Source organism: Procambarus clarkii, chromosome 18 (assembly GCF_040958095.1).
Source record: "Procambarus clarkii isolate CNS0578487 chromosome 18, FALCON_Pclarkii_2.0, whole genome shotgun sequence".
NCBI lineage: Eukaryota > Metazoa > Arthropoda > Malacostraca > Decapoda > Cambaridae > Procambarus > Procambarus clarkii.
The window spans coordinates 27,454,130-27,468,266 of NC_091167.1; the positions used below are offsets into that span (position 1 = coordinate 27,454,130).

Consider the following 14,137-nt stretch of genomic DNA (forward strand, 5'->3'; position numbering starts at 1 on the left):
ATGGTAGGATTCTTGACCTTGTCAGACTTGGCACAAGTCGGGAAGGGTCAATGACGGAGAAGCTTAAAATAGTGTTATGGATATGATGTTAAGAGAACACAATGTAAATAAAAGTCTACGTGATTGAGGTGCTTCGAGTGTGTGGTCACTCTGGCCTAACATATACTGAGTCTCTAGGAAAACTGATTTGAGTCAAGACACACTGAATTCGACACGTATGACCTCTGATGTGACCTCTGGTGACCTCTGATGACCTCTGGTGACCTCTGGTGACCTAAGATAAACACCAAGGGCACAATACTTACAGAACCTGGAGGTGGGAGAGACCCAGGAAGGCGTCGGCGGGGACGTGGGTGATCTTGTTGTGCTGGAGGAGGAGGTCGTGCAGCAGGGGCGCCCCTCTCAACCTCCCGTGACCCAGGCTGCTGATGGCGTTGTCGCTCAGGTCACTGCCGAAAGGAAATCAGGTCATGCAAGGTTACATGTTTAGGGGGGCGGGGGGGGGGGGGTAGAAATAGCGTAAGCTACTCTATCCCTTTGAGATGTATTTTTATTGTCTCAATAAACGTATTTGAAAGGTCACATGTTTCCATAACTAGCACAGTCGGTCAACGAGCCGCAGCCAAACCCCGAGGAGATTGACCCCCATCACAAGCAGCTGCTGTTGATGCCTAACCGAACTCGTATACATGTCTAACCTGCGCTTGAAACAACCCAACGATCCCCACGCCTATAGTCTTGCCCAGTAATGTGGCCCAAAAGTCAATAAATCAAAAGAAATTACTACTGCCAAAGTCACGCCCAGGTAAGTCAAGGTCAAGAGACGTTTCCATATGCAGGCGATGAGTCACAATAACGTGGCTAAAGTAAGTTGACCAGACCACACACTAGAAGGTGAAGGGACGACGACGTTTCGGTCCAGGACGGACCGAAACGTCGTCGTCCCTTCACCTTCTAGTGTGTGGTCTGGTCAACAGTTTCCATATTATTCATAAGACCAAACAAACGCTCGTTATATAATACCATTGTAATCAAATAATATTAAATGAACGCCTCAACCATTAATATTTACTACTCAAATATTACTGCTGACTGCGAGATATAGCACGGACTGATGTCTTACACCGACTGTTAGACGCGACAATAGACCAACGATCTCGCTTCTTTCAGGTCATCGTTCAAATCCCCGATGTTCCAAATGGTTGGGCACCGTCCTTTCCCTCCGTCGAAACCCGGCTCCCTGTCCTTATAGAATTGAAATTGAAATTGAAATAAGTTTATTGAGGTAAAATACACACAAAGGGATGAGGTAGCTCAAGCTATTCTCACCCCGTTCAGTACAACGTGTTCATACATATATAGACACACATCACAAACAATAAACATATTGCCAAACATTCTGAGAAATAAACATATACATTTCCTCCTTTACACAAGTAGTCCTCATAGATGACTGATAAAGATTAAGTCACTCCAAGAGGTGGCACGAGCATGAATAGCCCATAAGTGTCCTCAGATTCCTTCCAAGTGCTCTATAGTCATACTGGTTTAGTGCTTCCTCCTGCCACTTGGGCTGGCCGGTAGAGCGACGGCCTCGCTTCATGCAGGTCGACATTCCATCCCCCAACCGTCCAAGTGGTTGGACACCATTCCTTCCCCCCGTCCCATCCCAAATCCTTATCCTGACGCCCTTCCTAGTACTATATAGTCGTAATGGCTTCGCGGTTTTCCCTGATAGTTCCTTCCTCTTAATAATTACCTAACCCTACCTTAATAACCCTCCAGAGGTTGATGGGGCTTAAGCCCAACACCAAACCCTTCATACACCGCTGAAGGGGCCTTCATAAGACTAATTTCCACATCAACATTGCAATGAAACCCACTTATACTTTCTGGTAAGCGTTTTGATTAAATAAATATATACATACACGAGTATATAAGGTGTACTCACAGGAGTCTGAGGTGGTGACAGCCCTCCAGGAGAGGTATGTTGGTGATGGAGTTGAGGTGGAGGTTCCTGTTGACACAAGGGTTCAGATGAGTTCATGACCTCGGGCTGTAATACCAGGTCATGGCACCAGGTCACGCACACCCACACCCACACCCACACCCACACACACACACACACACACACACACACCCACACACACACACACACACACACACACACACACACAAATTTGCAATTTCAAGCCATGAAAACAGGGGTTTCAAATTACAAGCCAAATTAAAAGTTCGGTTATTCAACAAGAACTTCAGAGAACAAAGGAAACATATTTAATTCTTGTTCTCTTCCCTTCAGCAACACGCCAGAACTGATGGCAAGCCCAAATATCAAATTTTAAATACGATATGAAAGAAAATATATAATTTTTTTTAAATCAATATGATAACAAATGGTGCATTTAATATTATTAAGACAGATGAAAATCCTCCTTGGAAGAAGTCCAAGTTCAGGTTTGATGGATGAATCTCGGATTTAAATTATTCTTAGCTGTTTGGTGTTACTCCCAGCTCATGCCTTCCAGCTCATGCCTTCTTCAGCTCATGCCTCCCAGCTCATGCCTCCCCTAGCTCATGCCTCCCCTAGCTTATGCCTCCCCTAGCCCATGCCTCCCAGGCCATGCCTCCCAGCCCATGCCTCCCAGCTCATGCCTTCCACCTCATGCCTTCTTCAGCTCATGCCTCCCAGCTCATGCCTCCCCTAGCTTATGTCTCCCCTAGCTTATGCCTCCCCTAGCTCATGCCATATCCAGCTCATGCTTTCCCCAGCTCATTCCTTCAATTGCTCATGCCTCCCCGAGCCCATGCCTCCCCAAGTCCATGCCTCCCCTAGCCCATGCCTCCACCCAGCCCATGCCTCTCCCCCCAGCCCATGCCGCTCCCCCCCCAGCCCATGCCTTTCCCTCCCCCCAGCCCCCGCCTCCCCCCAAGCCCCCGGTGGGGTGACTTACAGACTCCTGAGTCTTGGGGTGAAGGAACACAGGTGGTCCGGGACGGAAGTGAGGGAGGCCCGGTCGATCCTCAGCGTCTCCAGGTTGTGGGTGCCGTTGAGGGAGGGGAACTCCGCCAGCTCCCGCGTCTCCTTCAGGATCCTGCAGCACACAGGGTGGAACCTCACTCACAAAGTGTTCAATACCGCCCCAGACCAGGCTACAGGATACCTGGCCAGGCTACAGGATATCTGGCCAAGATACAGGATACCTGGCCAGGCTACAGGATACCTGGCCAGGCTACAGGATACCTGGCCAGGATACAGGATACCTGGCCAGGCTACAGGATACCTGGCCAGGCTACAGGATACCTGGCCAGGCTACAGGATACCTGGCCAGGATATAGGGATCAAATCGGCCTTCCTGGACTGGTAAGGGGAATCATTGATCATTGCGAAGACTAATTATAAACAGCAGCTCCCCTATGACTCTGTAATATCTCCATTGCTCAAACAATTATGTATAAGACCTACCATGTATGTATAATGATTTACTGTAAATATATAGCTCGTGAAATAGCACTTTCTCTGTAACTAACTGACATTGTAACTATAAGTTGTGAAGGACAGATGAAATTGTTTATGTAATAATCTCCGTTGAGGTCTGATAAAGACCCTCTGTAATGCTTTTTGCGCTACCGCTCACAGGATGAGTATGGAGTGCACAATAAACTAGCCGCCTTAGGCGGCAACAAGTAAAAATTATCAAAATGTCTGTTCTGATTGTAGGATTCTTGACCCTGTCAGTTCTGATGGTAGGATTCTTGACCTTGTCAGACTTGGCACAAGTCGGGAAGGGTCAATGAACTATTATTAGGGTACTTTACTTGATTTTCAGACTCTTGACTCTTGCTTACCCTTGAGAGAGGGATCCGTGATTCTTTTAAGACCGAAGAAGTTCTTGAACTTGTCTGGTTTGAGGAAAGGGTTCCTTGACCTTGCTGGTTCAATCATTGACTATTTGGTCTGGATGGAAGGGGGCGGTCTTTATACCCCTTTCTTACCTGATTAAGAAAGCTCCTTCGTCCTGTCTGACTCGAGGATATCGATCAGTGACCCCTGGATTATTTTCTATATAAGAGAGCCCTTGAAATTTCCTGATATGGGAAGAGGTGTCATTGATTGAATGAATCTACGTAAATAAATACATGAACCGACCTTGCTTAACGCCATAGGCAGGGAAATGTCGTATGAACAGGACTTAAGCAACTTGAGAGGATTCAAAAAGACCCCCTAGGATATACGTACGACCTCCCTAGAAGACCCCCTCCGTCCCCTCCTGGAGACTACAGGCGACCTCAGGCCAGGGGGACACTTACAGCTTGGTGAGGGAGGGCAGGTGCACGAAGGCGTTTCTGTGCACCGTCAGGAGAGGGTTCCCTTGGAGCACCACTTGCTGCAGGCGTGACAGGTCCGCGAAGGCTCCTTCCTCTATGTAGGTAATCTGGTTGTTGTCCAGGAGCCTGTGAGCGGGGGAGAAAAGAGAGAGGACAGATGAGCTTCGGGTTTGGGTCCAGTGGACCAGATGATTCTTGTCCATCATTGTCTAGAGATGACCTTCCTCTAGGGGTGTCATATAGTGCCAAATTTGGTTGAGCATTTATTGGTGTCAGGTAGTGCCATATGAGTGTTAGATACAAGAGCCAGTGTGGGTGTCATATACACGTGTGTGTGTGTCAGATGAAGGTGGCACTCTCTATACAGGTGTCAGAACAGCACCCAGAGCCACATACTTACAGTCGAGTGAGCTGGGGGCAGCTGAGGATGGCGGGCGGCACCTTCATCAGCTGATTCTCAGCCAGGTCCCTGAGGGCAGAGAGTCAGGTGAGACACATACATGTGAGGACTGCGTGGAGACATGAGAAGCATCAGGTAGACACACTGGCGAGATGCATATATAAGACACACAAGTAACCTAGCTAAGACACTGGTGAGACTCATAAGAAACACGAATAAAAACACGGGAATGAGAGATACTAGTGAGAGGAGAGTGTGAGAGATACTAGTGAGATAAGAGTGGGAAAGATACTAGTGAGAGGAGAGTGTGAGAGATACTAGTGAGATAAGAGTGGGAAAGATACTAGTGAGAGGAGAGTGTGAGAGATACGAATGAGATAAGAGTGGGAAAGATACCAGTCAGAGGAGTGTGAGAGATACTAGTGGGAAAGATACCAGTCAGAGGAGAGTGTGAGAGATACTAGTGAGATAAGAGTGGGAAAGATACTAGTGAGAGGAGAGTGTGAGAGATACGAATGAGAGATACTTACAATACTTGCAGTTGTGATAGGGACTGGAGGGCTGCTGGTTCTATCTCTGTTATCTTGTTCTGCTGGAGAGATCTGCCAGGTGATAACAGACACACACCCAGGTCAGACACAGGTAAGGTACAGGCACACAATTGTATCTGCTATAATATGAAATTAAATAACAATAAAGAGGAGAATAACAAGAACAATTATCACCTTAACCCATTGTTCTCAAAAAATCTTGCTAGACCGTTCTTAAGTGACATAACGCTATATATAATAATAATAATCACGGAAAAGAACAAGAACTCGTTAAATAACAGACATTATCACACACAGAGATCACACTAACGTGATGCATCAAATGAACAAATCCACAAGGATCCAGTAAGTTCAGTAGAACTTCGGTTTCAACCCTTTTAACCCTGTCGTAGCTCAGTCGATTAAGGCAATGTCTGGGGTACTCCCGGACGCAAGTTCGAATCCTCGTCACGGCCCTTGTGGATTTGTTCAACAGACATTAACCATTTCAAAGATCATGACCACGGTATAAATCCGACAAGTAAAGATTGGGGAAGGTGCGTTAGAGAAACACAAAGCCGGAAGCCGGGACCAGACCACGTGCTCTTTGTTTACTAACAATGATGTCTGGACCACGTGCTCTTTTTTTTACTAACAATGATGTCTGGACCACGTGCTCTTTGTTTACTAACAATGATGTCTGGACCACGTGCTCTTTGTTTACTAACAATGATGTCTGGACCACGTGCTCTTTGTTTACTCACAATGATGTCATGCCGCGCAGTCCCGCCAGGTCCTCTGCACGCAGCCCAGTCAACTTATTCCGAGCGAGGTTCCTATAGGGGGGTAGAAGGCCTAGTAAGGGGACATATACATCCGATGTTTGGGAACTGTTTGATTGATAAAGATTAAGCCATCCAAGAGGTGGCAAGAGCATGAATAGCCCGTAATGGGAACTATTTAGCCATTGAAATTGAAATTGAAATAGCCAGGCGGTCAATATATAGTGAGAGATGCCAGAGGTGTCCAGATATATAATAACCAGAGGTGGTATCCCCTATATATTTTCCGGATTCACGAAGCAGTTACGCAAGTACTTACGAACGTGTACATCTTTCCTCGATCTTTGACGTCTTTGGTTATATTTATTAAAACAGTGTACAAGCATAAAACTTCCCAATCAACTGTTGTTATTGATATAAACAGCCTCCTGGTGCTTCGGAGCTCATTAACTGGTTCAATAATTGTAAGCAAATCCGCCAAAGATTGAGAAAAGATGTACAGGTTCGTAAGTGCTTGCGTAACTGCTTCGTGAATCTGGCCCCAGGAAAGGGAGAGCGTGAGGGAAGAGGACTAGCGTATGGTAAACTATTAAAAAGTAATGGGGAATTCCTAGAGTGAGCAGAGTAGGAAAGAAAGCTCTGAACTCCACACCCCCCCCCTGACCAGCACATGCCTTCACCCCCCCTCCTGACCAGCACATGCCCACACCCCCTCCCTGACCAGCACATGCCCACACCCCCCCCCTGACCAGCACATGCCCACACCCCCTCCCTGACCAGCACATGCCCACACCCCCTCCCCTGACCAGCACATGCCCACACACCCCTTCCCTGACCAGCACATGCCCACACCCCCTCCCTGACCAGCACATGCCCACACCCCCCCCCTGACCAGCACATGCCCACACCCCCTCCCTGACCAGCACATGCCCACACCCCCTCCCTGACCAGCACATGCCCACACCCCTCTCCCCTGACCAGCACATGCCCACACCCCCCCCCCCCTGACCAGCACATGCCCACACCCCCTCCCTGACCAGCACATGCCCACACACCCCTTCCCTGACCAGCACATGCCCACACCCCCTCCCTGACCAGCACATGCCCACACACCCCTTCTCTGACCAGCACATGCCCACACACCCACAAACACTTACAAAAACTGCAGATCCTTCAGCTGGGCAACACAGGCGGGAACCATATTGAAGAAATTATCTTCCAGCGAGAGTTCCAGCAGACCTTCTGGAAGTGACCCTGCCAGCAGGCCGTTTAAGTGGTTGTTATCCAGGTACCTGAGGAGCGAACAAGGTGGTTTGAGGTCAGTTTGACACCAGGTTCACAACAGGTCAATAGGGGGGGGGGAGCAGGTCACTACACAGGTCACCTTAAGAACCAGGAGGAACAGAGTCATTAAGAGACGAGGTAGTTACAGGTGATTAAATGAGGTCACGGACGAAACCAGATCGTCTTTATAAATCAGGGAGTTAAAAGGGCCATTCATAATCTTAAGATATACAAAAAAAAATAAATAAATAGATAACAGATATAAGGGAAGCACAACAAGATATCATACACAACAAAGAGAGTAGATGCATCAATCTAGCAGATATAACCGAGTTAATACCACAAATATCTTAGATATCGTGTGATAAAAATAAAACGAGTAGTCAAGGTAATAGAGATAACAATGATAACACACACACACATTTTGTACTCACCCAAGCACAATTTGGTGAGTACATATATAATTTGGTGAGTACATATATATATATATATTTATGTCGTACCTAGTAGCCAGAACGCACTTCTCAGCCTACTATGCAAGGCCCGATTTGCCTAATAACCCAAGTTTTCATGAATTAATTGTTTTTCGACTACCTAACCTACCTAACCTAACCTAACCTAACTTTTTCGGCTACCTAACCTAACCTAACCTATAGAGATAGGTTAGGTTAGGTTAGGTAGGGTTGGTTAGGTTCGGTCATATATCTACGTTAATTTTAACTCCAATAAAAAAAATTGACCTCATACATAATGAAATGCGTAGCTTTATCATTTCATAAGAAAAAAATTGAGAAAATATATTAATTCAGGAAAACTTGGCTTATTAGGCAAATCGGGCCATGCATAGTAGGCCGAGAAGTGCGTTCTGGCTACTAGGTACGACATTTATATATGTATATATATATATATGTATATATATATATATATATATATATATATATATATATATATATATATATATATATATATATATATACACACACATTAATAAAGGATATACCAACCATACAAGATATATGATAAAGATGTGGAAGAAGGTATCACAAGAGATAACGTAGATAACGTTAAAGATAACAAAGACTTACAGGCTGTGTAGAGGCAGCCGGTGGAAGGCCCTGGGAGATATGCTGCTGATCCTGTTGCCTGACACCTTCCTGAAATACAACATCGTCGTCAGTGTAATACAGTGTATAATACAGTGCAATACAGTGTATAATACAGTGTATAATACAGTGTATAATACAGTGTATAATACAATGTATAATAGTGTAATACAGTGTGAAAGAGTGTAGATCATATACGGACAGTACATCCAGGCAATGGACAGAACATCCAAGCGTGAAAGAAAACTTAGAGAACTCGAGCAATACTTACAGGTAACCGAGCGATGGGTAGTCCTTGAAGGCGAAATCCGGCAGACTTGTCAAGTTGTTGATGCTTAAGTCACTGAAAATAAGTTAGGATTCTTACAGGTTTGTAATATTAGTCATCAGAAGAGGGATTTTTACATGTTAATATGTGAATACGGAACAAATTTCAATAAATAAAACTATATAAATGACCTCGAGGCTAATTCCAGTCAGCTCCCCATGACTTCATGAAGGGGGGAGGGCCTATCCCCCACTAAATGGGGTCGACCCCAACCCCTCCTGACGCTCCCCATATATCCCGTAAGTCACTCTGCAAAGTTTCATGAGGCTAGCCCAAAGCATCTGGCCTCCAACCTTGGACAAATAGAAATCCTCATATATGCAGGAAATTCACATGAGAAAAAATAAGAAACACTGCCTTTCCTGCAATTAAAAGCTCTGTGTTTTATATGTTTTTTGCTATATCATATATATATATATATATATATATATATATATATATATATATATATATATATATATATATATATATATATATATATATATATATATATATATATATATATATAGATCGGGTATCCAGCAGTGTTGGGGTCGACCTGGTCTCTCTCTCTCTCTGTATCTGCCTCTTTGTAAACGTATACTGTTTCTCTGTTTATGTCATATATACGTCTTTCTGTCTCTCGCTGTCTGTTTCTCTCTCTATGCATCACTCTCATTCGGTTTCACGCTGCCTGGATCTCTGTCTCATCCCTACTCTCTCTTTTTGCCCTCCCTCCTTCTCTGTCTCCCCTTCCCCTCCGCCTTCTTGTATCTCAACAGAGACTCTCAGCTCACTGCTCTCTCGGCCTGGACCTGTGTATAAGATGTCTCTCTCTCTCTCTCTCTCTCTCTCTCTCTCTCTCTCTCTCTCTCTCTCTCTCTCTCTCTCTCTCTCTCTCTCTCTCTCTCTCTCTCCCTCTCTCTCTCTCTCTCTCTCTCTCTCTCTCTCTGGGAGCTGGGGTTCAGAGAGGTGGCCACCACCACCTCAAGCCCCGGATACAGCTGCCATGGTGTTAATGTCATCAACACATATTTACCTTATACTGCCAATGTACGAAATAATGTTTTTCTTATAATTTTGCAGACATCAGTGCTTAATGTTTTACTGCATGCAAAGAATATTTTTTTTAGATCGTTTTTATAAGTCAAGCCATTACCAGAGTTGCAAGGATCACTATGGCATCATGGCTCGCTGTATTCATTTAATTGTAATGCCCCCCCCTCACCCGACCATGTTGGGCATGGATCCTACAACAATTATGGTGGAGAATTGGGTAAGACAAGCAACTACAATAGTCGATTGACATTTAAGAGGGTAATACCATGAGCTGAAGCTCAAACCAAGTGAACACACACACACACCACAAGCACAAATAGGTGAGTACACACACAAATGGTGATGCTGTCAAACTGAGATCAAATCATGAATGAAAGCACGCAGAGTCTTCATACTGTTATTATACTCCGATGACCATTTCACACTGACGCACTTAAAAGTGACCCCTTGTAAAAGCTTAGAAGAACCAGGCTGGAATAACTATCAGGGGGTAATGAATTGAGTGAGAAACTACCTAATAAATAAGAGAGAGAGATTAACGATATTAGGAAACACACAGATATGAGGGAACATTCTCATGAAAGTTTCACAGGAACCAGAGGCCCGACTCAGGCTACGGCTCATGTAAAACGCTCAAGCTCTCGAAATTTATTTAATTTCATGCCTTTTTGTATGTTATCTTTTAAATTGTATTTATGTTATCTTTTAAATTGTATTTATATTATCTTTTAAATTGTAAATATCATATTGTTTTTTCTGTTTTGAATTATCTGTTATGGGTCCCTGTTTTACATGATGTATCTCTGAATGCCGGTAATTTGTAAACAAAGACGTAGTTTACAAAGTTTACATACATTAGCACCGTGGCAAACAAGGTCTCGCTGTTGTGTATCAGACAGTATGTAATATATAATTATAATGAGCACCATAGGCTATTAATTATACATATGAAATTTTCGCAAACTATATAAATTATAAATGCGCGACATTTTATGAACTCGAGCTTTTAAATTTGCAAAAGTGTAAACACTTGTATATTTATGAATAACGATTTTAAATTTTAGTTTCTATAACCTTTTGTACCACTTAGTTAATGACGTAAAGTTAATGAGGAACAGCAGAGCGAATGATAACTTCAGGAGGCTTCAAGAACTGAAATAACTCGCAGGCAATGTTGGACAAATGGTTGCTGGACTTGAATCCAGATAAGTGCAAAGTCATGAGGACTGAGACACGAGTAAGGAAGTCCAGATGAACATAATGCAAGGAAGGAACTGGCCAGGATTAGTGAAAGAAACGATTCTGGGAGTGGACATAACATTAATCAATCCCATGAAGGCGCACACACTAAACATATTCACATCAGCAGCATATGCTAAGCTAGCGGGCATCAGTACAACCTTTAAAAACCTATACGAAGGATGCTTTCTAGATTATATAAGCATCATATGTAGCACCGGTGCTTGAGGATGTTGTTCCAGCGTTGGGGGAGAGAGTATAAAGCTGGCAAATGGAATGGGGAGGACCCATTCCAGTCAGAAGATTTGTTGTGGGGGAATAGCACGGGGGAAAAGAAGACAAGACATGATAGAGTACGTAGCGAGCAAACTCAAGGAAGCTAAAGAAAGCTCTGTACCACCACTCAGGGATAAGGGCACCGAGGAGAACATTAGTCCACGGCCTAACAAACAGTCTGGAGGCAAAGAGAAGAAGGAAAGGGAACTATCAGGAAAGAACATTGAAGACAAACAAAGAGCACAGAAAAAGAAAGAAATTATTCTGTACACAATAGAACGAGAAACAAGTATTACCTGCAGGTATTTGAGCAAAGAGTCGTACAAGACCATAATACCATTTATGTCAGAGAACTTCTGGAATCTGAGGCTCTAGCGAAATCTTGTGTCGATAATCACAAAACGAAGCTGGACTAGTCTAAAAGCTGAGAGGAAGAGAAGACAGACTAAAGGAATTAAACATTTAGTAATTGGCGGAGAAGAAGAAATAGGGGAGACATGATCACCACATACAAAATAAGGGATTAGATAGTCCAGACGACAGACAATTTAGCATAGGTAGCACACAAACAAAGGATTCGGATGTAAAATAAGTACCTAAATGAGCAACACACCAGTAGTAACAAAATAGTCATAATAGTGAACAAATAGAATGCACTAAACAAAATATGAAGTGGTGGAGGCAGTACTCATTCACAGTTATAAACGTAGGTATGACAGAGCCTAACAGGCCCTGAACCCCATACACAAATTGATTAAGGGTCGAGAGGTGAGACCCCAAGAGCCGTAGTTCACCCAAATCAAGGGAAATACAGTGATCAAGCCCATCTACCTACAAGCGGGGTTGGGTAGACATTCAGTGCAGCCCTTGCAGGACAACCTCGACCCTGATGGCTGTCTCAACGGGTCACCGCCTCTGGCCTTTGGGCAGCCAGGCAGCACCCGGCAAGCCTACTGGTACCCGCCAGATAAAGGGGACGGGCGCGGGTGAAGGATTCAGGTCGGCTGAGCGGTAGCTCGACGCGCTCGTCGTTTTCCACACGAGACCAAGTGATGACTCGATTTTTCTTGCTGTCGTGTTCTCTCCCCCCTCTGCCCCCTCCTCGTCTCCTCCTCCCTATCTCCTACTATTCCTCCTTACCTCCTCCCTGTATTTGAAGATGACTGATCGTCATAATCCCGTAGAGTTGAGAGAGGGGGGATGTGGTTGTTGGCTCAGGAGTGTGTGCAAAGTTTTCCCTTGATACGGGTCAGGATCGGACGTTGACGCGCGCTTATGAGCCCTATACCTGACCCGGAGCTCTCCCTCGCTGTGTATGGCGCATCATGGCCTCGACCAAGCCTTGATGTGTGTGTGCTTTGGTCTAGACTTTACCTAGCCACGTCTGGCCAGGCCTGGGACCAACAACGCTGCGTCTCATCTGCACTTGAAGCGAACCTTGATGTAAGTTGTTCAGGGTTGATAGAAACCTCGCTGCGTCTGGCCTGGCCTGGAACTAACTTTACTACGTCTTATCCATTCAAAACAAGATTTCCAGGTTCAGAGAGAGAGTCCAACAATCCTTGCGGAATTCCTCGGTTGATCCTTAATCTAAACTTAGTCTAGTCTAACTGGCATTACGTGAAATAATCAACTTCGAGCGCATTTAATCCTAATTTACCGGGCCATTGGGATTTTGTACATCATCTTAATTCTTATTTAGCGTCAGAGCTCCAACTCTGACTGTATAACCGGCTAAGATTTGATCCAACTATCATATATATATCTCTAAAAATAGTCACAAACAAACGCACTCAACAGACACACGCAAATGAGTCATAGAGACGTGAAAAGGAACTTCTTTATTATAGGAGTTCTAAGTAAATTTAATGCATTAGAGGAGGAAGCTCTCAATACTACTTCAAAACAGTTTTATATGCAAACACGATATGAAAGGCAAGTGGGAAGAAAAATTGCATTGTACTACTGTAGTCGGAAAGCTGAACCCCCCCCCCCTTCAAGCACACTTAGGTGACTCCACATATAATGACTTAGGTGACTCCACATATAATAACTTAGGTGACTCCACATATAATGACTTAGGTGACTCCACATATAATGACTTAGGTGACTCCACATATAATGACTTAGGTGACTCCACATATAATGACTTAGGTGACTCCACATATAATGACTTAGGTGACTCCACATATAATGACTTAGGTGACTCCACATATAATGACTTAGGTGGCTCCACATATAATGATTTAGGTGACTCCACATATGACTTAGGTGACTCCACATATAATGACTTAGGTGACTCCACATATAATGACGCAGACGATAGTAGATAGATAAAGGTGGATACACGGGGCCAGCCTCTATTGTCTTCACTACAACTTTTATCTCTCCTTCTATTTTCTCCTTCTTCTTAGGTTTCTCTGTTCGTTTCTCCCCCCTCCCTCCCCCTTCCTTCCCTCCCCCTCTCCACCATCAGCGTCCATCATGGCAGCTGCCTGGGTAATTGGTGACAGTAGTTAGCACGGGCGGGTAACAAGGTCGTTAGTGTTGGTGTATATGTAAATAGCCTCCTTTGTGTGTGTGTGTGTGTGTGTGTGTGTGTGTGTGTGTGTGTGTGTGTGTGTGTGTGTGTGTGTGTGTGTGTGTGTGTGGTGTGTGTGTGTGTGTGTGTGTGTGTGTGTGTGTGTGTGTGTGTGTGTGTGTGTGTGTGTGTGTGTGTGTGTGCGCGTGTGCTCGCGCGTTATTTCACGATGAAAGTCGAGATTTGTCCAGCAGGAAACTTTGCAACTTTCATAGCGACTCGTCTTTTTATCAGTAATAGAATTTGT

The 14,137-nt window shown here is 44.5% G+C and overlaps 1 protein-coding gene across 5 annotated transcripts in view; it reads right to left on the reverse strand.

Moving 5' to 3' along the window:
- The window catches only part of LOC123754269 (leucine-rich repeat-containing G-protein coupled receptor 4), a 128,141-nt gene that overhangs the window by 10,050 nt on the left and 103,954 nt on the right, over nt 1-14,137 (reverse strand). For all 5 annotated transcript variants that reach the window (XM_069326414.1, XM_069326415.1, XM_045736507.2 and 2 more), the window contains exons 4-13: nt 8,700-8,771; nt 8,411-8,479; nt 7,199-7,333; nt 6,024-6,095; nt 5,260-5,331; nt 4,730-4,798; nt 4,312-4,455; nt 2,955-3,095; nt 1,952-2,017; nt 306-449 (exon numbers count right to left, since the gene is read on the reverse strand). In XM_069326414.1, the coding sequence (XP_069182515.1) occupies nt 306-449; nt 1,952-2,017; nt 2,955-3,095; nt 4,312-4,455; nt 4,730-4,798; nt 5,260-5,331; nt 6,024-6,095; nt 7,199-7,333; nt 8,411-8,479; nt 8,700-8,771 (984 nt within the window). The remainder of the gene's footprint in view (nt 1-305; nt 450-1,951; nt 2,018-2,954; nt 3,096-4,311; nt 4,456-4,729; nt 4,799-5,259; nt 5,332-6,023; nt 6,096-7,198; nt 7,334-8,410; nt 8,480-8,699; nt 8,772-14,137) is intronic.